Below are 27,313 nucleotides of genomic sequence, written 5' to 3'. Positions count from 1 at the left end.
AAAGTCTCCCCCCCCCCCCCCCCCCCCCCAAAAAAAAAATTTGTCTTCCATTCCATGGTTTTAAAAAGGGGACCGGTTGAACTAGGAACCATGCACTAGTCTGGTCCGGTTCTTTTTAAAAACCAAAATTTAAGCAAAAAGCAGGAATAACCAGGAACTGACAATCCAACCAGAAAAAACCATAACTGTTGCAGTTGAACCAGTTATAGGCTGGTTTGTTCAAAAAGCCAAAACTGCACCCTTTAGGCATGTTCAAAACGGAGTTGTTTTAGTTTTAAAACCCAGATGACGTCATTTTTTAGTTTTTTTTTTTTCCAAACCCTAATTTCCTCTTTATCTCTCTCTTTTGTCTTTCCGTCCCCTCACTTTTGCTGCTACTCTCTCTCTCTCTGTCTCTCTTTGCTTCTCTTCTCACTCTTCGCTTCTCACTCTCTCACGCTCTTTGCTTCTCTGCTCACTCTCTCATGCTCTTCACTTCTCAGCTTACTCTCTCACTCTCTTCGCTTCTCTGCTTGGTATGTTCACTCATAGTCAATTATCTTCTCTTTTTCTTTTTCCTTTTTTTTTTTGTTGAATAATCTTGTGCATGCATATTGAGTCACAAATTATATTAAGTCTCTATTTTCTTTTTTTAAAGATTTGCTCTGCTTCTCTGCCTCGCCAAATTGAAAAGATTTTAGATTTGCTCTGCCAAATTGGTAAGTCTGTTGTCTGTCTGTCTGTCTCTCTCTCTCTCTCTCTCTCTCTAGTTTTTTTATATAGTGTAGGGAGGCTAATCCCATGTTCAGTTATCTCAGACACAAACTTGACAAATTTCCAGCCTTGCTTGCAAAGGCCGGAAAATGGATTTACCACAGCCCCAGACCCAGACCCAGACCCAGACCCAGACCACTGTCAAAAAATAAAAAAAGCAAATAAATCAATTACCTCACTGCTAGATAACCCCTGCAATGAGTCTGTGAGCCCATCTCCTGTATAAAGAAACAAAGGGGGAAAGAAAACAAGTTTACATACAACATAATAAATTTGGAGCAGTAATAGTTTTACAATATATATATATATATATATTAGACTGTAATGGTTATCTTTTGAGTTTTGGTTATTTGATATCATAATTTTTCATTATTTTTAAAATGACAAAAATGCGCACATGCCCGTGAACCAAGTTGCAAGAACACTCCCAGAACTAACCAATTGAACCCGTGAACTTTACAAAGAATCCCTTTTGTTAGCCTCTAATGCAAATGAATAACAGAAATTGACCAATGATTCAAGCGTGTGACAACCAAAAAAGCTTTACAAATTACAAAATTATGAGAGAGAGCACAAAGTCTTGGTGCCTTGAAGAAACCATCAATGATGATTGCAAAAACAATTCAACCCCAACTCCATCTCCAACCAATTCCTACTCTAAGATTATGTTGTGAACCAGGATAATTTACTGAATATAAAAGATAGTCAATTCGAGATAACTAATTTCCTAAAAATTGAAAGAGGAAATAGACATTTTTGGTAAATTTTCTGCTTAATTCTCATTAATACATTCAACCTATATAAATAGCCAAGGACGAGATAATCTCATCAACAAATCCTAAAACATTGGAACTAATCCTATACTAAAACATAGGAATTAAATTGATTACAAATAAGTAATATTACTAATCTATCTAGGAAGTCTTATTCTATCACTAAACTAAATTCAAATAATTTATCTAGCACCTAGGTCATAACATTCCCTTCCCTTTCAAGATGAATCTTGTCCTCAATATTCCAAAACATGGGAATAGATGCTTGTCTACACTAAACCATATTCTTCTTCCCCAATTGGAGAAAACTCGACCTCGAATCTTAAACAGTTGAAGGATAAGAATTCGAAACATGGATACTTGCACCAATTCTTTAATCATTTTTTTGAAAGGAAGATCCTTGTTTTTTACATCCTTGAACTCATTGGGAATGACAAATTCAATGCGTGAAATTAGATTAGGTTTATTCGAAATCACAGAGGCTCCTTTGATCCATCTTTTCCACTTCATTAACCCTTTGATCTTCAAATGCTATTTGTATAGCAAGTGCATCCTCCAACTTATTACTCTCTAGAATTATTGGTGATGCTTGGAGTACATCACTTTGATTCTCCAAAATTTCATTGGATTCTTGATTCGTTGGGTTTTTCTCGAAGACCTCTAACATTTGATCACATAAATCTTGCATCTTAACTTAAACTTTGGGACATGCTCTTGAGGATCTCTAACATTTGGTTGACATTCTCCGATAGCTTCCCAAGTCTGGAATCAAGGTTAGATATGGACTAAACATGATGGACTTTTGAGCCTTGTGCAAAAAATGATTTTTTTTTTTTTTTTTTTTGGTGGGGGTGGGGAAACGCTATTGCGGACTAGTGTGGGTGGTACTTTTTTTTTGGTTAGTGGGCTGGGTGTTTTGGGAGCAATGGATTTTGCAATTGGGATTTTTTTTTTTTTTTTTTTTTTTTAAATGGTTGTTGTTGGTGTTTGTTGAAGAATTTTTGGCTTGTAGACTTGATGGAGATGAGTGGGTGGAAAGTGGAAACACATGGTTAAGCTTACAACCATGTGGGACACTAGGATCAAAACATACCACCATGCTCCGCAGCTTAAGTCTACGACGGCTCATTCTATTGACACTAAATTGATGGTAGAGCGCTTTCCCTTTTTGGAGGCTCCACTCACTTATTAGTTATTTTAATCTAGCCTCTAAGTTGCCCCCTCCCAGACCTGACTTCAAAGCCGCAACTGATTTGATCCCATACTCAATAAGCTATGACCAATTACTCAACGTGGTGATTGGCTACTTGGCTCTGATAACAAATGTCACAAACTCATAACTAGAACTTACCATTAAAAATCGGCTTATAATGGGAGAGTATCCAAGAGCTTATAAACACATGGTTAAGCTCACACTTAATCCATGTGGAACGCTAGGATCATAACAAATTATTGATGCTTGGAAAATATTATTGTGTGTTTCTAGATTTTACTTATATAAAAAATAAAATAAAAACAGTATTTCCAGATTTTAGCCAAAGCGCTCAAATTCAGGCATTTGAGTTTCTACTTTGGGTGTCAAAAAGCAATGATCTATAAGAATTTCACCTTGGCCTCAAATTAGGGGTCTTCAACCCATTCGTCGCAATGCTTACTATGTATCCAACAATCCATACATCTCATTCCAACCCATTTATGGCAAGACTTCAACTCTCCTTTGGAAATGACAGCTTAAAGAACCAAGGTGGTTAAAAGGCAATCCGAGTGAGCACCTTGGCTATCAAAGCAGTGCAAGGCACCGCTAAGGTGCCTCAAAGCATTGAGGCAACGTGCCTTTAGTGAGGCACTTGACTGGAATAAAAAACCAGTGCATGGAGGCGAGAGTCACTCAGATTCAGTTAAAAATGAAACTGATGCAATTGGGGGGTAAAGTGATTACCAAAGTGATCTTGAATTTAAAGTAGAAAGCTAAAAGAAGGTTTCCTTGTAAAAAATTAGAGGCTGAGCATGAGTAAAAATTTTGATCAGCCTTCGAGATATCTCAATGGAATATGAACATAGAACTTTGCATGAAATAATGAACAGGACATGAATAGAAAATATAAATGACAGTTGCTACCTGTGAAGTTTCCTGAAACAAATGCACGAGAAGCATCTCTGAAATTCAATAAGAAGGCAAAAGATGTCAGTTTACAGTTTTTAAACATACATTAAAAGAAAGAATAATGACAGTCACAAATAAGTAAATATATGTCAATAAGGGCTGTGCTGGAAACTAAGAAGCATGAACACAGACACAGCATAGGGCATAGTGACACGATAATTCTTGAAAGTTTAGGACACAACATGGTAGAGATGCACCAATTAATTAATATATATCTTTAGAGACATTTTATTTATTTACAGGTATACTTTATTTGTTATTTTAACTTTTCAGAAAAAAATAACTATCAAAATCTTTAAAAACATATTTAAAACCAAGGGAATTTAAAAATTCACAATTAAATTAAAATTCCTCCCAATAAACTGAGGACAAGCGTGCAAGAGTGCCTCTAACATGTCTGACCGAGGGTTTTAGAGTATGCATGCTTCATAGGCTAGAAATGAGAAGTCTTATGCAACAAAGTTTCAATACATGAATAGCAGGTGCTATGAATCTATGAATCAATTGACCATCTTGTCCTTCATTTTCCGGTTGCTACGGATCTGTGGTCTATGGTTTTGCGTTTATTTGGAGTAAGTTGGATTATGCCAAAGTTTGTTGTTGGGCACCTAGCTTGCTGGCAAGGTTAGTTTGGTCGTCATCAAAATGGACATATATGGCTAACTGTTCCCCACGGTTTAATGCGGTGCCTTCATAGGGAAAGAAATAGTAGGTGCTCTAAAGATAATAAGAGATCTATGCCAGACCTCAAGTTATTTTTCTTTAGAACCTTATTAAATTGGTTGTCAGCTTAGCAAAACCAATCATTTCTTCTTTTCTTGATTTACGTAATTTTTGTACTTGATTTGCTGACCCTTGTACACTTCATGTGTACTAGGGACTAGGGTGTCCCTTTTTTTATATCAATAAATCTTATTACTTATTTTAAAAAAAAAAAAAAAAATTCAATACATGAGTGTTGCCATAGATTCACAAAGGGTAACAAACTATGTATAAGCTTATGCATGAAAAACTTCCTAGATAAAATTATCCTAGTATAATAGTGCAAAAAAATGTTAAAAATACTCCATAAGAGCATTCACATTGGAGGTGCTAAAATAGCTAAAATGCTATTTTATCATCTCAAACACTAAAAACACCCCACATCCCATGTGCTAAACTTAAAAAAAAAAAAAAAAAAAAAAAAATTAGCAATAGCAGTTACCATAGCTCAATTGCTACTTGGCTCTCTCTCTCTTCTAGACAAAACCCCCAAACTCATTAACCCTAACCTTGAGCTCCTCGATCATCAATGGCAGATCGTCAGAGCTTCATCTCTCTATGGCATCGCCTTCATCAATTGTGGTTGTTGTAGTTGTGTGGGTTGGCGTGGGTTGTGGTGGTCATGGGTCTTGTGGTTAGTTGTTGTTAATGTTCGATGGGATTAGTTTTGATATTTGGGCTTGGGGATTGTTCCGGTGGTTGTTGGCAGTTGTTGTGGCTTGTATTTTCTGCATTGGTTCAAAGATGGAATGTAGGGTGACGGTGCTACTGGGTGTGGGATTTTGGGTTGGCTGGAATGGATGTAGGGAAATGAATTTTTAATATTTTATTGGACGTAAAGTTTATTGTTAAATAGAAGTTAAAATGATAGATTAGCTTTTTAGATACTAAAAATTAAATTTAATTTCAACTAATTATATAACATTCGCATCAGTCTCAACAAACTAGCCAGGGCTTAAAAATATAGTTAAAAACCCACAAAAAGCTATGCATCAGTCTCAACAAACTAACAAATAAATTTAACATTCAACACTATTCCTCGCTACTACTAATAAAATTTAATTCTTTTTCTCTCTCTCCTCCCTTGTGACTCAATTCTGTCTTCTCTCTTCTCGCTCTCTCTCTCTCTCTCTCTCTCTCTCTCTTGTCACCTGACCGATCAACAACAATCGGCGATGAATGCTCATCCGATCAACACCATATTTTTAAATTGAAATAATAATACTTACCTTCCAGCAAAATGATTGTAACCTCCTCCAGTGCCATAATGAGATTTTCCTTTAGTCACATCAAACACAGATCTGAAAGAACAATAAAATTAAAAATTAAAAATTAATAGAAGAAAGAATCAAAAGGAAAAGAGAGAGAGAGAGAGAGTAGCTACCCGAGAATTCCTAAAAGTATGGGTAAATCTGGATGAGTGCCATTGTATAACGCCAATTCCTCGACAGTAAACAATCTCAAATCATCTTCTTCTTCTTCGACGGTGACCAATTTCAATCTGAAGAGGAGGGCGGCCATGAGGGCCACGACAACCCCTAACATAATGATAATAATATTATTATTCTTCATTCGCCTCCTGCGATCGAGAAGAAGCTGGCCGAAGAGGATGAACCAAAGAGGGCCGGGGAGTGAGGAGCATCAGCAAGTTTGGGAATGGGAATGGGAATGGGTTTGATGCCGCAGCAAGTTTTTGCTGTCGTGAATTCAAAGATATGTGAAACGACCTCGTTTTGGAGTGCGATTTGGCAAAAAGAAAAAGAAAAAAAAATACAGGATATCTCAATAAGGAAGTGGGAACTCACTTAACTACTTCTTTAATGGATTTTTATTTTTATTTTTTATTTTTAAGTACATACATCTAGGAAAATTTTAGAGACTCTCAAAACACAGAAAAATAATGTTTTTTTCTCACATTCATAATGGAATCGCATTAATTTAATGAGTGGACTTCACAATGAATGTAAAAGGAGAAAGCATCATTTTCCTTACTCGTAAATATCTAAAAATGACTCATTCATTTATTGCTAAAAGTCCCTACTACACCATTGTCACGATCCTTTCCTAAAATACCCTTATAAAGGAAATTGATAGTTGTCAAGTTTTCTTGTCGCTAGCGAAAGTTTGGGTTCCCAAACTTCTCCTAGGTTGAGAAAGAGTCAGTCCCTTCTTTTTGAAGGCTAGTTAGTCCTTGTTAGCCACCACTTGGTTGCTACAGGCTAGTGGGTTTTTTCTTGCAGGGGTTTTAGGAAACACTTTATTCTCTTTTGTTACATGGAGGAGATCACCATGGGGTGGAACAAGTTGTCTCTATAGGGATTGGAGGTGACAAGTTGGATCTTCGATTGATATGGGATCAAAGGAATTCATTTTGGCTGCAAAGTTTCTCACAAAACGGGTCCTTAATTTGATGCAATAGCTCGTAATTTCTCTCAGCTATGGCGCACTGAAATGGATTCAAGATTAAGGACTAGGGTAACCATATTGTTCTCTTTATCTTCGAGAATAAGTTTGACTGTGACAGAATCTTTTCCTCTCAACCTTGGAGTTTCGATAAATTTCTGGTGGTTTTTCAGAGGTATGATAATAGCACCTACGTTTGAAACCTGGATTTTGAGAGAGTCCCTTTTTGGGAGCAGAATACGACATTCTGATCAGCTTTATGAATTAAACGGTGGCTGAAAGATTATGTTCAGGTATTGGTGAAGTCTACCCTTCTAGTTTTGCAGTTATGGAAGGGGGTGATCATTTGCGTGTTCATGTTATTCTTGATATATCGAAGCCTCTATGTCGTGGGTAGAAAATCACCCTTGAAGGTGGAATCACGGTGTGGGTTTCTTTTAAGTATGAAAGGTTGCCTAGTATCTGTTATTGGTGTGGGTGTTTAACTCATGGCAACAAAGATTGTGATCTATGGAACAATAGTGAAGGCACGCTTATAGTGAAGGATCAAAATTATGGGGCATGGTTACAGCTCCTTTATAAAATCAAATTAGAAAATCCACCATTGTAGTTTCGGGGTTTTATCAACAGAAAAAAGATTCTAAAGTCCCAAAGGATTTGGGAAGCATAGACTTTTCAAAGTCTCATCAAGCATCCTTACTGGAGAATGGAGTTCCAACGGAATCATTGGAAAAGGTAATTCCGAATTCTTCCCTCCCAAATATTTCTAATTCTACTTCATATCCTATTTTCAAGGATTTGATTGATCTTCCGCGGGGATTTAGGGGTCAGCTCAATGTAGAAGGAAACTTTGCGCATAATTTACATGACATTGATGTAGAATTGAATAAGTTTGATGCGATGGAAGGCGTGGATGGGAATTTAGAAATGTTACCTAATGAGGAGTCTATTATTCCAACTAAGTTTGATATTGATTTTATCCACGTAGGAAGTATAACTCAGCCTTCGGCCACGTGTAATTCTCCATCACTGATAAATAGGTCAAAACGACTCCCTTTGGTGGACTTCTCGAATACATTGAACTCTCCTATGTGCACCTCAATTCCATTAAAACCCTCTGGACCCGCATTAATCGCATCCCTTCTGTATCAGAGGAAAAATTGGAGGTACCCACAGGGAAAAAGAAGGCTACACTGTCCAGGAAAATCAACAAGGAGTGTAAAAAAAAAAAACTAAATTGGTTTTGCAGGTTGACAAAGAAAATGCAGTCATATTGGCGAAGGCTGGTTCACAGTCTCGCCATGAACAATGAATCTCATCTGTTGGAACTATCGGGGCTTGGGAACCGGCAGACAGTTTAGGAGCTTGGAGAATTAGTCCAGGTACAAGATCCCTCAGTTGTGTTTTTAGCCGAAACATGGCTGGAAGAAGCAAGGCTAAGCAATATTCATGATTCTCTTCAGTTTGGTCACTATCATGGAGTGTCAAGGATTACTCATGGGGGTGGCTTAGCTCTTTTTTGGAAGAATGGATTTAGTTTAGATGTGGAATCCTCATCTCAGAATCATATAGATGTGGTGATTAATAAAGGAAAAGACAATGCATGGCGTTTCATAGGAATTTATGGAGCACCAAAAACACAATTGAGATATGATACGTGGGATTTGATTCGCTCTCTTCATAAACGTGAGACTTTGCCATGGTTGTGTGGAGGTGATTTTAATGAAATTTTGAAATCACGTGAAAAGAATGGTGGCAGACTTAGGCCCTATGGACAGATGGAACAGATTCGTAAAGTATTGGATGAGTGTAATTTATTGGATCTCGAATTCTTAGGAAATAAGTTCACTTGGTCAAAGACTTACCCGAATGGAGGTATGGTTTGGGAGAGGCTGGATCAGGCAGTATGCCCAGCGAAATGGTACTATTTATTTCCGTCAACAAGTGTACAAACTCTGACCTGTGTGTCTTCGAATCACNTACTTCATATCCTATTTTCAAGGATTTGATTGATCTTCCGCGGGGATTTAGGGGTCAGCTCAATGTAGAAGGAAACTTTGCGCATAATTTACATGACATTGATGTAGAATTGAATAAGTTTGATGCGATGGAAGGCGTGGATGGGAATTTAGAAATGTTACCTAATGAGGAGTCTATTATTCCAACTAAGTTTGATATTGATTTTATCCACGTAGGAAGTATAACTCAGCCTTCGGCCACGTGTAATTCTCCATCACTGATAAATAGGTCAAAACGACTCCCTTTGGTGGACTTCTCGAATACATTGAACTCTCCTATGTGCACCTCAATTCCATTAAAACCCTCTGGACCCGCATTAATCGCATCCCTTCTGTATCAGAGGAAAAATTGGAGGTACCCACAGGGAAAAAGAAGGCTACACTGTCCAGGAAAATCAACAAGGAGTGTAAAAAAAAAAAACTAAATTGGTTTTGCAGGTTGACAAAGAAAATGCAGTCATATTGGCGAAGGCTGGTTCACAGTCTCGCCATGAACAATGAATCTCATCTGTTGGAACTATCGGGGCTTGGGAACCGGCAGACAGTTTAGGAGCTTGGAGAATTAGTCCAGGTACAAGATCCCTCAGTTGTGTTTTTAGCCGAAACATGGCTGGAAGAAGCAAGGCTAAGCAATATTCATGATTCTCTTCAGTTTGGTCACTATCATGGAGTGTCAAGGATTACTCATGGGGGTGGCTTAGCTCTTTTTTGGAAGAATGGATTTAGTTTAGATGTGGAATCCTCATCTCAGAATCATATAGATGTGGTGATTAATAAAGGAAAAGACAATGCATGGCGTTTCATAGGAATTTATGGAGCACCAAAAACACAATTGAGATATGATACGTGGGATTTGATTCGCTCTCTTCATAAACGTGAGACTTTGCCATGGTTGTGTGGAGGTGATTTTAATGAAATTTTGAAATCACGTGAAAAGAATGGTGGCAGACTTAGGCCCTATGGACAGATGGAACAGATTCGTAAAGTATTGGATGAGTGTAATTTATTGGATCTCGAATTCTTAGGAAATAAGTTCACTTGGTCAAAGACTTACCCGAATGGAGGTATGGTTTGGGAGAGGCTGGATCAGGCAGTATGCCCAGCGAAATGGTACTATTTATTTCCGTCAACAAGTGTACAAACTCTGACCTGTGTGTCTTCGAATCACAACCCAATCTATGTTCGACTTGAGGAGATTGAAGCCAAGACTTTGAGACCTTGGCGCTTTGAACAGATGTGGCTTGAGGACTCGGGCTGTAGGGATACAGTGATGCGGACTTGGGACAGGTCTATTATGGGTTCTCCCATGGAAATAGTAGTCACAAAATTGGAGGCTTGTCAGAAAAGCCTTTCGCAACGGAGTAAGCACTCTTTCTACCATGTGAAACGAGAGATTATTGAGAAAAAGAAGATGTTGAAAGTGGTTGAACATGAAGTAGCTCAGGGAAGACATGTGGAGTGGTTCCTTAAGCTTAAATAAAAAATAGTGGACCTCCTTCGATTAGACGAAAAAATGTGGCAGCAGCGAAGCAAGGAGCATTGGATGATTTTCAGAGATCGTAATTCAAAATACTTTCATACAAGAGCTTAGCAACGCTTCCATCGTAACAGAATAATGAAGCTCCGAAATTTAGATGGAGTGTTGGTTACAGGCGAAGGTAATCTCTCGAGTATGGTTCAAGACTATTATAAAAATCTGTTCCTCTCCTCAAGGCCGACAGAAGTAGATGATGTTGTTTAGTCCATTAAATCTGTTGTGACAGAAGATATGAATGATAGTCTGATTAGCCTATTTTCTTGGGTGGAAATTGAGTCTACACTAAATCAAATGGCACCCCTCAAAGCCCCTGGTCCTGACGAAATGCCTCCCATTTTTTACCAAAAATTTTGGAGTGATATTGGCGATGATGTAGTTGGGCAGTGCTATTTTGCCTTAATTTAGGTAGCCTCATTTCAAGCTTGAACCATATTTTTATCTCTCTTATTCCTAAAGTTAAAAATCCTGAGTATGTCACTGAATTTCAACCCATTGCACTTTGTAATATTTTATTTAAGCTTGTATCAAAAGTGTTGGCTAACAAGTTGAAGAAAGTCTTACCTTATATATCTTAGAATCTCAGAGCACCTTTCAATCTGATAAGGCAATTTCTGACAACATTTTGGTGGCTTTTAAGACTCTTCACCATATGAAACGGAAGAAAGGGAGCAAAGTGGGGCATTTAGCTCTAAAGCTAGACATGAGTAAAGCATATGACAAGTTAGAGTGGGTGTTTCTCAAAAAGGTGATGGAAAGAATGGGTTTTCATAGTAGGTGGGTTGGCTAGATTATGGAGTGTGTTCAATCAGTGACTGACTTACTTGGTTTGGATAAATGGTGAGCCTACGAAACCCATTACCCCAACTAGAGGTATTCGTCAAGGGGCCCCCTCTCCCCTACCTTTTCCTTGTTTGCTCAGAAGGTTTAAATGGCCTTTTAGAACAAGCAATGGCGGTAAAGCACCTTGAAGGTTTCTCCCTTTGTAAAATGGGCCAAAAATATCTCATCTTTTGTTTGCCGACGATAGTCTCATCTTTTGTCGTGCTAGAGTGGAAGATGTGTAAAAATTCTAAAGATCCTTAGGAAGTATGAGAGAGCTTCGAGGCAGAAAATAAATGCAAACAAAACCACAATTTTCTTTACTGGTAATGTGTGAGATTCGGCCAAGCAGGAAATGCAAAATCTCTTGGGTGTTCCAAAAATTAAGGAGTATGAGAAATACTTGGGTTTACTAGCAGTCGTGGGGAGAAATAAAAGAGCAAGTTTCAATCATATAAAAGATTGTTTTTGGGGAAAGCTTCAGGGTTGGAAGGAAAAACTTTTATCCCAAGCCGGGAAGGAGGTTTTGCTTAAAGTCGTGGTCCAAGCTATTCCGACCTTTGCCATGAGTTGCTTTCGCTTTCTGGTTAGCCTTTGTCAAAATATTGAGATGCTTGTTAGTAGATTTTGGTGGGGTCAAAGAGGGGAATGTCGAAAAATACATTGGAAAAAATGGGAAGTGTTACGTAAACTCATGGAAGAGGGCGGCATGGGTTTTAAAGACTTGTGCAAGTTCAATGAGGCTTTGTTGGAAAAACAAGTGTGGAGGTTGGTTCATGATAGGCACTAACTATTTTATAAGGTGTTTAAAGCCATGTATTTTCCTCATGGGTCCATTTTTGAAGCGACTGCATCTTCGAGGTCCTATGCATGGCAAAGCATCATGAAATCAAGACATTTGATTAAAGCTGGTGCAAGATGGAGAATAGGAGATGGTTAGCATATTAGAATTTTCATTGATAATTGGCTGCCTAATGGGAATGGAGTTATATCTTCTTCCTCGGGTGAGCTTCATCTGGAGGCCACAGTTTCTGAGCTCATCAATCAGACCTCGGGTTGGTGGAATATCCAGCTGATTGATCGCTATTTTCATCCTCCTGATGCAGCTCAGATCTAAGCACTCCCACTTTGCTCGATTCCACATCCCAATGTGTTGATTTGACCCCTTGAATAGTCCAGGAAGTATTCAGTCAAAATCGAGTACAAATTGTTGTGTGAAGCCCAAGATTCTGCTGAAAATTTGCCCGAGCTAGCACTGAAGAAAGGGGTTTCTGGAAGAAGCTTTGGAGAAATCAAGTACCGGGAAAAATTAAACACTTTCTTTGGAAGGCCTACATAAACTCCCTAGCAACTAAAGAAAATTTGGTGAAACGCAAAATCCTCACTGATGCAGCCTGTACTCATTGCTCAACTGTTACAGAAGATGTTCTTCATTCCTTATGGAGTTGTAACGATCTTAAGGAGGTACGGGAGAAAGACTTTGGCTGGGTTCTCAGGTCTGGGATGGTCTTTACATCATTTGGGGATTTGGTAAAGTAGGTCTTCACTAAATCTGAGACAGTAGCCCTATTTACTACGACTGCGTGGTCAGTGTGGTATCACAGAAACAAGACTCGATTGAATGAAAGCACCAAGCCGCTGGGTCAGATTGCAAGCTTTGCGCTCAATTATGTCTCTGAAGTACAGTTCCCCCTCTGTCGTAAAGCTACTCCTAGGAGTTGGAGTCCGCCTGCACGAGAAAATTGGAAGATTAACTTCGACGGTGCAATGTTTGGTGAATCTGATGAAGCTGGGGTCAGGGTGATTGTCCGCAATTTTAAAGGCGAGGTAAAGGTTAATTTGGTGGAGAAGATCAGAAAGCCACCATCAGTGGAAGCGTTGAAGTTGCTGGCTGCCCGAAGAGCCGCACTTTTTTCTCAGTAACTTATTCTTGACATGGTGATTTTTGAAGGGGATTCAGAGCAGGTAATAAGAGCCTTTAATGGGGCGGTTGGGACTTTGATTCGGGTGGTCATCTTATCTGAGATATTTTATGCATTGTAAACTCCTTTGTGAGTACCTCTTTCTCTCATATCCGTAGGCAGGGTAATGTGGTAGCTCATGCCCTAGCCTAAAGAGCTAGACATTGTTTTCCTATTTTAGTTTGGTTGGAGTCCTATCCAACAAATATTGCATCTTTTGTATTAGCTAATTTTCAGTCTTTGAATAAATAAAGTCATCGGTTTCTTTCTTAAAAAAAAAAATACCCTCATAAAGAAAACACCCTTACTCTTTGGAAGGCCAAAAATTAATTATTATTGATATGTACATTCTCTATTTAATTCCAAATGTTTGTTTTTAGTTCTATAGGAACTATAGGTTTTACTACATTGGTCTTACAAATTAAAGTGCAATTCAAAATTCAGTTATGAGATGGTTGAAATTCATCAATCACATTTATTGACACATTGATTTGTAAGTTTCATGCAGTAAAAATTACAAATTTTTTTAACATTTTATTTTTAATTTTTGTGCATTGAGAGTGCATTAAAAATATTTCACTCAAGAGTCATATACATGCATAAAGCTCAAAGTATGCCCACAAAAACAAATGCTGATACCATGGAAATTGTATAAGAAAATTGTAAAACATCATGTATTTGTGTGTATGTTTTTTTTTTTTTTTTTTTTTTTTTTTGTGATATCAATATATTTAGGTTCTCTTTTTATCATATTTTATATAATTTAATTTTCTTAGTGACTACCCTATAAAAATTTCCTAGAGCCACCACCATTAGGAGAAACTTGAAATGTATGCGTATTGAATGTAAGAGAAAGGATCACCGCATCATCTTGCCCTGAAGCATCTAAGTATGTCTCACTTAGTATACTGTTGTTGGGATTCATATGAATTCATCATTCTTATGAGAGGAGGAAGTATCATTTCCTTGAACTCCAAATATACCTAATAATTTCCATGTGAATGAAATGTTCTAAAAGAGGCAAAAGCCTATCAAGCTCGCCTGTTTTGTAGTATTTAAATGCATAAGCACAAAATCACCTATTTAAATCCATATGATTGACCACTGCACACCCTTAGTACGGTGGTCACTCCACAAATATAAGCGCTTGTGAGGTGTAGAGGGCAAGGGCCAGGATTCAAGTCTCCAAAAGAAAGTTTCACATACATATACACTTAGATTAGGCTAGAGTATAATTTCTATCTTATATAAAAAAAATAAAATAAAATAATCCATATTATTGAAATGTTCTAAAAAAGGCCTCATCACCTATTTTTCAAATAAGATCAGTACCAGCCTCCATTTTCTGCCTTTTACTAGCTAGCAAACAATTACAAATCTGAAATAACTATTCCATGTGACTTCAATAAAGCATAAGTATTTATCTGTCTTTAGGGCTGGGAGAGCTTTCTTTAATTTGTCAAGATTGTCAGCCTTTGGAGCTCCTTAGGACCTTATCTATTGTGTTGTGAACTCTTAGAAGATTTCAATCGTCTGCTGGAGAGACCAGGTATTCACGTAAGGTTAGGCTTGATTTTAGATATATTTTTTACTACCTTATAAATAAAAGAAAGAAAATTGCATGCATGAATAGGCATGTGTGAGAGAGAGGTTGCTTATTATAACAAGATTATATTTTGGGATTTTAGGGGAAATCAATGAAGAAACACAAACTTGAACTAAGCTTAGAAGCACAAATAAATTCTCTATCTTGAAGATGATATTTGCCTTCACTCAATTGAGTTTGCTATAACGCTCCAAAAAAATAGTCTTTTGGATACAATTAATCTAGGATTCTACAACGTAGCAATCTTAGATAATTTTGTGAATTTCTCTCTTATGGTGTGCAAAATCTGTATATGCTCTAGCAAGGATAAAAATTATCATTTCACTCAAAGAAGCTGAATATGAAACATTATTTATAAATAATGAAAAGTTGTCTTACAAACGTATATAATACAACTGCAAATTATTTGTGACGCACGTACATACACATCACAGAGCAATTCGTACAAATTAGATTTCTTCATCCCATGCGTCTGAAGCTGCCATATATCAAACACAATGGAATCAATGTAGCAACTAAAACTCATGTAAAAGTTAGCTCCTTAAAGGCTCAAATCATTTTAAAAGTATTACAGCTAACAAATTAATAATCCACCAGCCTACGTATTTGAATCCTAGTTAATTAAAAAGATCATACTCCTCAATCTTCATATATTTGTGATTTTCCAATTCTATGGAAATTTAACTATTCCTGTTGATGAAATATGATGGTGGGTTAAAGATTTTTTGTTTTTCCTGCTTTTTTTTGTCCAAATAAAATGCTAAAAATGATTGTCATTGGCATTCCAAATTGGTAAACGCACAAGCACAACAACAAAATATAAAATATACACACAAAAAAAAAAAAAAAAATTTAGAGTCTTTTTCACATCTATTATTGACACGGCAAATTGTGATTTAAGAAAAAATCACTTCCATTAAACCACTTTTATTATTAGTTAATTAAGTATTAATCGTAAAGTCACCTCAACTGTGTTAGAAATGGTTGTAAATTTTGTGTTCATTGATGTAAAAAATAAACAAAAAAAAAAAAAAATCTACCTGTTTTAGAAAGTGTGAAGTCCTTGTCATACCCAACGGCCCAGAAGAAATACCCACCAAGACCTTGAGCCTTGGCAAATTCAACCTTCTTCTCAATCGATGTTGGCCCATCGTACCCAATCCAATCGGTTCCAGCATATGAGTACATCGATACAGTCTGCTCGTCAAACACCACACCTTCAGCATTTGTCGCATTGAAATCCACTATGTCAATATATTTCATAACACCATTATTGCCAGGCCCAGTTCCAACTGCAGGAGCTCCAATTCCATTCTCGCTTGGACTTTTCAATTGCCAAGTTCTTCCATAAAGTGGCAGGCCCATGACTAATTTCTGCGGCGGAACCCCAGCCTTGATCCAAGATGAAATGCCATTGCTAGTGCTAATATTGCTGGCCTTGTCATAAAGCAAAGCGTGTTCACCAGTGACTGAAGTGTCCCAGCTTCCATGATAATCATAGCACATGGGACTAACAAAATCAACATATTTGTTTATGGCTTCGACAGGGTAAGCTCTAGGTATGTTGGATAGGAAAAAATTGGATGCAAAATAAACTGCTGCACTTAAAAACAGCTGAGGTTTTCCAGAGATAGAAGACTCATTTTCAATAGCTTCATGCCACTCTTTAAAGAGAAATGAGAGATTTGACATATCTTGTGGAGTATGAGGAAATTCCCAATCGAGGTCAAGCCCATCAAAGCCATACTTCCTAGCCACACTGACTGAGGAGTTGATAAAGGCTGCACGACTATCTGGATTGCTTGCCATATTGGAGAAAGTGTGTGGGCTTGCAGTGCCACCTCCAATGGATACGAAGGCCTTTGCTCGAGGAGTTTTAGCGTGGAGGGTGGCCGTGAAGTTTTTCATCCATTTGTCATCAGTCTGAGTGATCAAAATTTGGTAACTATTGGCATCAGGCACAACAAAAGCATAAAAGAGGTGAGTGAAGTAGGATGTAGAGATTGCTGGGGGAGGAAACTTTTCGGCTCGCCATGAAGGCCAATAACCACCTTTGATACCACGAGGAGGTGTAGATGGAGATGGTGAAGTACTTTCAGGAAGTTTCAACATGGAATAGGCGATGGTGAAGGTGAAGTTGACTTTGGCTAGAGAGTAAGGTTTGTCTCGGTCCTTGCCATCATATATTGGAGTATATAAACCCTTTTTTTTATTCTTTTTTTTTAATAAGATAAAAATTCTACTCTAAGTATATAACCTTAAAAATACTGATAGGTGTGGAAGCTCTGGCTGCGTCTATATTCAATGCTCTCTTGGATTTACATTGATAAGGTTTGGTTCGCATAAATTTAAATTAAATTTACAATGTCCCTATTGTTTGATGAGTGTTAGTTCTATATATATATATATATATATTTTTTTTTTTTTAATAATTTGATGAGTATTGTCCCTATTGTTTGATGAGTGTTAGTTCTATATATATATATATATATATTTTTTTTTTTTTAATAATTTGATGAGTATTAGTTGGGTTCTTATTTTCAATAGGATTTTGACATTTCAATTCTATGTGCGTTTGGCTCCAAATTAAAAAGCTAGCTTATTTTACTATCCAACTTATTTTTGCTACTATTTATGAGCCTCACTGCACTTTTTGATACTATTCATGAATCCTACTATACTATTTCAACTAATTTTTACATTTATCTACCGTACTTTCAGTAAAAAGTTTTTAGTTTCGATAAAATAAACGAATCCTAAACAAACCCTGTGTGGCTCACCCCATTTTATCATCAAACTAATTCTAGTGACAATTGAAAGAAAGTGACGTCAAGTTACAGTTGAAAGAAAGTGGTGTCAAGTCACAATTGAAAGAAAATGGAATCAATTCAAATGATAATTGAAAGAAAGTGGTGTGGCCTATAGAAAGGGGAAGAATTTTATAGTCATATAGCTTGTAGCTTGCAACTTAAGGGGAAGAATTTTATAGTAATATACCTTGTAGCTTGCAACTTACAATGCACACGATCTTCAACTTCATAAACAAGGTATTCTTTATTTTGGTAAGGGACTTAGTTGTTGTTCCTTAAATTTCTCTTTTAAAATTCCGTCATGTGAATTTTTTCTCATAGGATAAAAATATATTTTTTAATTAAGTAGCCACATGATCGAATCTTAAAAGAAGAACCTAAAAAACAGTACCTAAGAGCATCCACATTAATGGAGCTATTTTTTTTAGCTATTTAACACCACAAAAAGCTACTTTTATCTATTTTACTACTCATTTTATAAAACATTTAGCATTAATGAATCTGTTTTAGCTTTCAATATAATAAAATAATATAAACATCACAATAAAATAATATACTTACTACAATAGCAATGTGAACACAAATAAAAAAACAATATATTAGATAAGAAAAAATATAAAAATAAAAGAACAATAGCGATGTGAACACACAAACAATATATAGTAGTGTGAACGCTATATAAAAAAAGAAAAAATATAAGTAAAAGAAGTGTGAACACACAAACAATAGCAGTATGAGCGCAGAAGAAAAATAAAAATAAAAGAAAGAATAAAAATAAGTAAAATAATCAAAAGCAGTGTGAACGCACAAATAATTTTTTTTTTTTTTTTTAGTTACCGTGCACAACCAAAAGTAGCTGTGCATTGTAACTGTGGAGCCAAAAAATATACCTTTGGCTCCACAATTGTAGGGCACATTTTGGCATTTGGCTGTGCAAAAAATAGTAATATAATTATTTAGCACCACCAATGTAGATGCTCTAAGATACTGTACTTAAGTTTTATCTTTTTGATAAATACCAAATAACAAGATTAACAATTGACTTGTTTACGAAAGAAACATGTCGATTGTTATTGGTCTAGTTATTCTACAAATGATCATATGGATTATTAATCTTCTGCATCCTGATAGCTATGTAGGTTATCCATTTTTAATTAAATTAATCTTCTGCATTCATTTTTAAAATCCAAAATAAATAAATGCTGCATTCATTTATAACTCATGTCTAATTAAAAAAATTATTATTGACCAGTCAACGGGAGCAAGGGGAAACCTAAGTAAAAATATTGATGTTACAAAAACAGTTCTGCAATGCTCAAGAATAAAATAAGAATGCCTGAAGCACCTCCAGATCACAAAATTGCAGCTTTGAATGAGAAACGAACTTCAGCAATGTTGTCAGTATAAATAGTTTGTTAGATATGATCCCTACTTCAAAGTTTGCAGAGTCCTGCAGATCCAAGTATAACATATTAACATAAAGCCATAAATCCTCATTCTTCTAGTTTGAAAGCCAATTGGTCAGATGTCAACTGATTTTCAAAAGGAAAGAGAAAATATAAATACGATTACCATTTATCTGAATTGATTTCTGACGGCCAAAGGTGCTGAAATTACTTTCGCTTTTCTCTCAACCATTCAACAAAACTATCAAGGATCAGAGGCCAAGCTTGGTCGGAATCATAGTTGTGAAGATCAGGAAAACTTATCTGCCAACAATAAAGAGAAGGATTTAAACTTTTAAGAGTAATTTAATTGAAAGAACCTGCATAAAAAGGGCTAATCATATCTTGCCATCAATTACCACATCAAGTTACAGTCACGCATTTCTTACAGACGGAATATATAATTATGTCTACTACTACCCCAAATGAATCCCAAGAATATGATAATTTGAAAAATAATCTTGGAAAGGCAACCACTCAAACATGACAATACAACTATCCAAATACAAGACATTTGCAGCATTGCACGGTGTTCCTTGTTCTATAGCAGTATTGGACATAAACAGTAAAAGAACATGTCAAGTTTTTTCTTTATTTTCATTGATCAGGATGCTATAATTGTATTGAAAAAAAAAAAAAAAAAAAAACCTAACTATAACATAAGTTTATATTTACTTCCTTTTTTATGTGATTCAACTCCCCAGAGATCAGTGCAAGAAAAAAAGATGACAGAATGATGGCAAAAACAATTGCTTACCTCATGGCAAAAACGATAGAAGTTAACCCACTGATCCATGGTTAGCACCCTGTAATCACTCTGGAACTGCCAGAAAACACTTCCATGGGTCACAAAACATACCATGGGGTAAATGTCGAAATAACAAAACACAAAAAATCTACATCCACGTAGACAAGAAACCTACCTTTAGATACTCAGTTATTGAATCAACCTGGGCACAGAATTGGGAACCCAGAACAAGATTCAGCAATTCACAAATGGTCTCAACGTCTACACACTTTTGCATCTCTTCTGAAAATTTCATCAACGTCAGATTAGCTAAAAAATGTGTGTCTGTGAGAGAGAGAGGATAAAAGAACATTGTCTTGAAAAACAGAGTGCAATGAAATGTTCAAAAAAGGCAGATGCCTGCCAAGCTCACCAGTTAGGCAGTATTTAAATGCAAAAGCATAGAAATCCTCAAAGTTGGGTGGCGTCATCACCTATTTTACACATAAAAATCAAGATCAGTTCCAAGCTCCATTTCTGTCTTTTATTAGCAAACAGTTTACTTTCTGAACCAACTATTCCATGTGACTTTAAAGTATAAGTACCTCAGTCTCCAGGGTTGGGAGCGCTTTCTTTAATTTTTCAAGGTTGTCGACCTTTAGAGCTTTTAGTCCTGTTCGCCACTCATCCTAATAAATGGAGGATATTGATCATAACATTTCGATGAACAAATAAAAAAATATTAAAAAAGGAAATTCAAGAAGCTGTAACAATTGATTAAAAGAACAGTAAAGGGAATATATATATTTCAAGGTCATGGTTAACTCGGTTTTAGATTGTATTAAAGATAATATAACAACCAATGGCCTGCTAGCACCCATGCCTACTTGGGGGGTTTAAACAAGGGATCAAACTGATTCCTCTCATCTACTATAAGCCATAACACCACTGTTATAGTGCGATGAGACCATGTCCAGGACAGAATGTCATCCATGTTCAATATCCACCATTAGCCTGAAGAAGGTAGGTTTATAATTGCTTGTAAGCCCCAGATTCCAGAGAAGCTTGAACAATACAAGCAACACGATAAAGCTCTTAAGGTCCTTAATTTCACCAAGCCTGGATCACTTGGGAGTTGCTTACTAGTCTCTCGGTGGGACATAAGAAGATAAAGTCAACTGTTCCCAAGTCCAAAGTCCAAAGATGTGCTTCTCAGTTATGTCCTTTGTAGCCCATGATTGCCAGGTTGCATTCTATCCTGTCTTTCCTCTCAGATTGGACTGTCATGGGTGATCCCAATGTCGCTGGGTGATCTTCCTCAAAGTAAGCATGTAGGTTTTCACCACATACATTGGTATGACAGTTTTGAATATTCACTCCTTTCACTAGGGCATCTCAAAACTTAAAGACCCATCTTTAGAGTTTTAAAGGGAGATATTTAAGCATGCTTGATTTGTTGCAAAAATCTAGAACTCATCTATTTTATAAAAATTTAAGTTTTCATAGGGAGATGTTTGTGAACGAGTGATATATGAAGTTTAGGGGGGTGCTTTCTTTTCAGTTAAAAGGCTTTTTTTCATAACTTTGGTGGTCGGTTTTCATCATCTTTCTCCTTTACTAGAAAGTCTTGGGATGTCTCATATATTATATGTATGTGGGTACAAAAGTGCACGTGTGTGGATTCTTTCATTACCCATCAGAAAAGTTATACATTCCTCATATGAAGTATGCACATCAAAGAGTTGACAACCAGAATATAAGAAGACATGTAAGCCCAATAGCAATATGTTCTAGTAGTTAATAGCAGCAGCAATTCTCAGGCTTACCTTAGAAAAATAACCTTGCTTTTTAGCTTTCATTTTCCTGTTAAATGAAAACAAGACAAATTTATGATAAACGTAAGATATAAATCAGAATGAAGTATGGACAGAATAACATGTACACGAAAAACAACATACCAAGCGAGCATCAATATCCTAACATCAGTATGCTGCACTCCCATGTCAGAACAAAGTGTTTCAACTCCTTCTGGACTGTTCAAGCATATATAACAGCACAAGGAAATCAGTAATCATTTAATGATGCACATTTGATCAATTACAGTCGCATCAACTTTAGCAATTCATGCTGGCCATGAAATCAAGGAATTTTTTTATAAGTCAAATAATTTTATATAAAAGAGGAGAAATGTCAGATACACAATATGTGCATTGGCCTACTTCTCAAAAAAAAACAATCTCAGATTCAGAGGGTCTAGGAATTTTTTTTATAAAAAAAGGCGATTGGATACTGGCCAAAATAGTCATCCACTCAAAAATAGACCTCTAAATCATTTGTTTGAGTACATAATTATGCTTGAGTACAAAGGAAATTGGGTTAAAATTAGCAGAGTTTTCCTTAATGCAATCAATTTTCTTTAGAAAATCATGGCACAGATGGGCTTGAAACCATAAAATGATGAATAAGAATGAAAAAAGATGTTTTGGGGGGTCAGTAAGGATATCTTTGACCTGAGTTGACAAACCTAATGGACTAGAGCTCACCCATTCCAAAGATATCCACAAATAGAGCACATGCCCATGGTGTTAATGTAAATGTATAATTTCTTTATATGTAAAGCAATATCACACTTAATTGTAGATAGACAATATAAACAAATAATTCTTAAAAGTAGACATAGTAACAAGTCAAGCATCCATAGCCTAGTGGTTAAATTCATGAACAATGATGGACTATTAGATTAAAGTCTGGACAAAGGAAATTTTTGATACACAGAAAGTTGCCTTGGGAATGTCAAGAAACTCCTTCACTCAATTATGTAAATAGTAAGTTGAATCCATAATCCATATCCAGTTTTGGTCACTCCAATTAGTTGATTGGAGCTCATTACCAGTTACAATCATGTAGTATCTAAAGTGTGCAATTCAAATTTCATAATGAGAGCAAGCATCCTGCAGTCTACAGGTACTTAAATAGTAAGAGAAACCCTTCCGGGAGCTGACATTGTTGCATGAGCAGAAGTTAGATGACATGATCCCACAATAAAGGCCACAAATGAAACAAGATCAGTTATGCTATCAGGATGCAGTGCAAGCCACAAGCTGAACAACTAACAGCCACACAATGGGAAAATCACATTACTGTTCAACATGTTGGATACCAATATAAAATCACTACATTAAAATTATCAGCTCTGAAGATATCAGTAGCCTGACAACAAACACAAATTTGTATATATCACTTACTCAATCAAGCCTAAATCCTTATTTGCATATGAATCAAATAGTTGATCTATCCGATCCACCTCCTTGGTTACAGCTTTAACTGCTCCAGCTTTACCTGAGGATTAATAACATGATACAGAATGATAGTAAGAACAGTATAATTAATAATGTAGATAAAACATGAAGACTCAATCAAATGATAGCAAAACCATACACTTCACAATTAAATATCTATCAAGTAACCACTAGAAAACATTTAACAAAATTATTTGCTTCATTTTTCTTAATGATATGCAGACTTTGCTTAATAAATATTCATTAGTCAGCTTATACCAACAAGTGATAAAGCATCTGAGACCATAGGCTTTTGCACTATATTTTGATTAAAAGAGAGATGCACATTCATAAAGTACCACTATTCCCAAAAATTTAGCTGATAAGAAATGTGTGTTTTATCACTTAACCATTATTCTAACACTCTCCCTCACCTATGATTCAGTTCAAAGGTGCATTATTTACATTTACGTAACTAATGCAAGGACAGTAATCAATATGAACACTACTCATAATTCAAGTATCATCTATAAGCATAGGTTAGTCCTTTAATAAATTAATGACAGTGATGATGTCAATATATAATAGTCACAAGGTTAATTGTCAAATTATTGTATATATATATATATATATATCTCAAAATGTAAGTGTTTGGCCCCCATTCTGCCCCAACATGATCAACAAAAAACCAAACGTTCCATGACCCCTATTTTTTGATAAGTTGACGTGTTCCATAATGACACTTTGATGAATTCCATTAGACATACTAAAGCATTTGCATCAAACATTGTAAAATAGTATAAAGGCCAAATTTTGCCCAATCAACCCAAAAAAAGCACCCACAACAGCTTATGCATCTATTGTGCAATCAACCCAAATTTTGCCCAATCAACCCAAAAATTCACCCAAAACTGCAGTACTTATGCAAATATACACAAGCATTGTTGTGGTGCATTTTAGTCTTTTACTCTTTCTTTGTGTTTCCCATTTTCCCAAGGATGAAGGAAGAAACTGGATGGTGGCTATGATGTGTAAAGAGAGTGAAACAATCAAAAAAATCAAAAAAATTGATATTTTAATGAAATAGAACTTAGAATAGATAATTTAATGTGAGTGTTTTGAAAAGTGGTTAGGTAAAATATAAAAAATAGATTCTTATGCTAAAATAGATAAAAATTTTAACGCGAGCTAATGTGAATAAGCCTAGAGCCACATATCATCTCCACTAAAGTATCAAGCCAACCCCCTTTGGCAAATACAGATGAAGGGTAAGACAGTAATTTCATAAAATTGATAAAAACTTTAAAAAGGGAAAGATCATAATAGTATCCTACGAGTAAATTCTTTCATGCATGTGTGGAAAACAAGTAGGACCAGCAAGTACATGTGGCAAATTTTGATTGGCCTAGAGCAACAATTGTGCATAAAGTGAGAGGTTAGGTAATTTACAGTAGGTGAGGACGGTAGTACAGTGCACTCATGTCACGAGTGCAGTGCTTTGATTCAGCAAAAGGAGTTTGGTTTTGGTCCCCATTTGACTTATTTTGATTAATATCAGTTCTTCTTTTATGCTTACATATATATATCAAGAACAAGAGGGCAACATTATAATCTCATGGAAAAAAAAAAAAAAAAAGAAGACAAATTTTAAAAGGAAAACAATAGAAGTTGATCTATTTACATTATACTCCCCATAAACCACTTACCAAATAGACCACAAGTTATTTAATTTTTTATTTTTCGTTTGGGTAAGTTTTAAATCGGCCAAGGATTTCTCCAACATCTAAAATTAGTAAATACTTTTTTTTTTCTTTTCATAATACATAAATTAGTCCCCCCAAATACACATTAAAGTCTACGTTTTTTTATGGGTATTATCTTCCTGCGTTTTCTAGGGAAACAAACAGGAGGAGGGAAAAATCAAGAAGAGAATTTCGGGGGGGGGGGGGGGGGGGAGATTGGATTGAGTACCGGAACGAACAGAAGAAGATTTGACGGATTCTGAGCTTGGTGGGGCCGCTTTTCGTTTTGATGTGCGAGGCTTCTTCTCTACTTCTCAATTCAACACACCAAAATCAATCAGCCACAATTTTGTCAAACCCAGAATCTCTCAACAATATATCATAAATTCAACCACAATTTTCAACCAAATCCATCAATTTTCTTTACACAAATCTTAAAAGGACAACTAATAAAGTTGATCATATTTACATTACAATACCATTGACTATAATTTACTTTAATAAATTAAATTTCAACAAAAAAAAAAAAAAAAACAAACAGCAAAACCAGCTCACACCCAGCAACGTTAAATTTAACGGATTTAAAGAAATCATCTTGAATTAGTTTTTTTCTTTTTCTTTTTTATAATGAGTAAATTAGTTAAAGCTGAAATTTTTATATGGTTTTCTTTTCCTGCGTTTTTTTTTTCTCGGGAAACAAACATAGAGAAAAATTTTGGGGGGTTGGGATTCAGTACCGGGACGAACAGAAAGAGAGTCAGAAGATTTGACGGATGCTGAACTTGGTGGGGCCGCTTTTCGTTTTGATGTACGAGGCATCTTTCTCTTCTTCTTTCTTCTTCTTCGAATCAAAGAACACAAAATCACAACCGTTGGATTCGATGACCAAAACTCGAATCCACCACAATTTTGAAAAACCCTAATTGACAGAAACAATTTTTCTTTTTCTTTTTTTTTTAATAAAAAAGAAAGAGAGTGAGTGCTAGAGAGAGAGAGAGACAAAGAGAGAGTGAGGGGCTTTTGGACTTTGGATGGGTTTAATTTATAGTGTTTGGATTTTGCTACAGAAGAAAAAAGAAAGAGAAGGGAAGAAGGGTCGGACTCGTATTTGCTTCGCACCGACATGCGCGTTTTGGCACGTGCGAAGCCTGCCAATACTTCTACTTCGTCACTCTTTTACTACTTTTCCAACTCCAACTAGTTCTTACAATTTTAATTAGAATTCTCCTAATCCGAATTGGATTAACATAACTCAAAACATAATCGGAAAAAAATCTACCCTATTTGATTGAGAAATATATATATATATCCACGTAATAAATTTTTTTTTTTTTTGTAGTTTACAAATTCAGATATTTAACGGAAGATATTGTGAAATTTTGCGAATTAAATTAGTTATAATTATTCGGCTAATTAAATTGAATTTTGAGGAGGATTGTAAACAAATAATTTTTTTTTCAATCACTATTAGGTAAAGAGCAAGATCATTAAGGTTGAATCAAATTTTAACTTGTCACGAGGAAAAAATGAACCATGAAGAAAAATCATCTGCGTAGAAGATAATAATTTTGGTCATGATGTTAGATCATTGGTCTTTGGTTGAAATAAATTTAACCTCTAGAGCACAATTTGTGACCCTTTTGGTGAACAACATGAAAGTGAATTCCCATATGTTTAGCATGGGCATGAAACATAATTTTTTTGCAATTTAACACCAAAATAGATAGGCTAGATTTTACTATAGCAACTCGAGTCTTAGATACTCGAGTTTTATGTACTAGCAGTGCTGAGGTGGAAAATTTTTCCATATGAAACTCAAGTTCCCTAAAGAAACAACAAAGAGTAACAACGAAGAAGAAGAAAGATAGATAGATCAAACCCTAAAGAAACAATGAAGAGAGATCAACAACAAAGAAGAAGAAGAAAGGCAGATTAACAAAGAAGTAGGCAACAACCCCACGAACCCAAATTTCCCTAACCAAAAACCCTTGGCTCCGACCTCCCTAACCCAAATCTCCACACACCCAGATCTCCCTAACCCAAACCCTTTGGCTCGAACTGAACTCAGGCGACGATGGCAGCGACAAAACCAAAGGCTCCAGGCAAAGGTTTCATTTTCCTTTAATTCCTTCATTTTTCTTCTTCTTTTTTGTATTGCATGAATTAGATTTGTGCAGAGGTTTTCTTCTTCCTCTTCCTCAGGCAAATGTTTTGTTTTACTCTAATTATTATTATTATTATTTTTTTTTTTTGCAGTAGAAGAACTCGAGTGTCTAATACTCGATTTCCACATGGATTTTAATCCACCTCAGCTTTGCCAGCACATGGAACTTGAGTTGCTACAATCAACTCGAGTATAAGAGACTCGAGATGTTAGTTTCCTAAATAGTTTAGAAATGATGCTAACTAAAGAAACTGTTAGCATTTTGGTGTTAAATTGCAAAAAAAAAAAAAAAAATCCCATGAAACACCGGGTTTGCAACAAGATGAGTGGTGCCAAAGTATCGCAACAAAT

General features: G+C 35.9%; 3 protein-coding genes across 6 annotated transcripts in view; all 3 read right to left on the bottom strand.

Annotated features, from left to right (window-relative positions):
* Positions 1-6,194, bottom strand: part of LOC112030107 (membrane-associated progesterone-binding protein 4) — a 10,570-nt gene extending 4,376 nt beyond the window's left edge. The window contains exons 1-4 of the mRNA XM_024062789.2: positions 5,837-6,194; positions 5,682-5,753; positions 3,646-3,683; positions 928-971 (exon numbers count right to left, since the gene is read on the bottom strand). Of these exons, the coding sequence (XP_023918557.2) occupies positions 928-971; positions 3,646-3,683; positions 5,682-5,753; positions 5,837-6,024 (342 nt within the window). The 5' untranslated portion in view covers positions 6,025-6,194. The remainder of the gene's footprint in view (positions 1-927; positions 972-3,645; positions 3,684-5,681; positions 5,754-5,836) is intronic.
* Positions 6,195-14,466: 8,272 nt separating this feature from the next.
* Positions 14,467-17,153, bottom strand: LOC112030092 (class V chitinase CHIT5a). Of its 2 annotated transcripts, none has more exons than XM_065776689.1 (2): positions 15,837-17,153; positions 14,467-14,723 (listed from the first exon to the last, which is right to left on the bottom strand). In XM_065776689.1, the coding sequence occupies exons 1-2, from the start codon at positions 16,906-16,908 to the stop codon at positions 14,716-14,718; spliced, it is 1,080 nt and encodes a 359-aa protein (XP_065632761.1). In that variant the 5' UTR covers positions 16,909-17,153; the 3' UTR covers positions 14,467-14,715. The 2 variants fall into 2 exon arrangements, with proteins under 2 accessions (XP_065632761.1, XP_023918543.2); XM_024062775.2 differs by lacking the exon at positions 14,467-14,723 and adding an exon at positions 15,127-15,274 and having other exon boundaries at positions 15,837-17,148.
* A 1,645-nt stretch (positions 17,154-18,798) lies between these two features.
* LOC112030110 (uncharacterized) lies at positions 18,799-25,848 on the bottom strand. 3 transcript variants are annotated; one of them, XM_024062793.2, is made up of 11 exons: positions 25,536-25,848; positions 25,028-25,105; positions 23,024-23,117; positions 21,737-21,811; positions 21,605-21,641; positions 20,384-20,467; positions 20,212-20,272; positions 19,975-20,081; positions 19,809-19,874; positions 19,179-19,315; positions 18,799-19,056 (listed from the first exon to the last, which is right to left on the bottom strand). In XM_024062793.2, the coding sequence occupies exons 1-10, from the start codon at positions 25,615-25,617 to the stop codon at positions 19,220-19,222; spliced, it is 780 nt and encodes a 259-aa protein (XP_023918561.1). In that variant the 5' UTR covers positions 25,618-25,848; the 3' UTR covers positions 18,799-19,056; positions 19,179-19,219. The 3 variants fall into 3 exon arrangements, with proteins under 3 accessions (XP_023918561.1, XP_023918560.1, XP_023918562.1); XM_024062792.2 differs by having other exon boundaries at positions 25,028-25,108; positions 25,536-25,841; XM_024062794.2 differs by lacking the exon at positions 25,028-25,105 and having other exon boundaries at positions 25,536-25,841.
* Positions 25,849-27,313: the final 1,465 nt, after the last annotated feature.

This window comes from Quercus suber, unplaced genomic scaffold, assembly GCF_002906115.3.
Source record: "Quercus suber isolate HL8 unplaced genomic scaffold, Cork oak 2.0 scaffold_140, whole genome shotgun sequence".
In the NCBI taxonomy this organism is placed as follows: Eukaryota; Viridiplantae; Streptophyta; class Magnoliopsida; order Fagales; family Fagaceae; genus Quercus; species Quercus suber.
The sequence above is the reverse complement of the archived record's forward strand: the minus strand, read 5'-3'. Positions and strand labels throughout refer to the sequence as shown.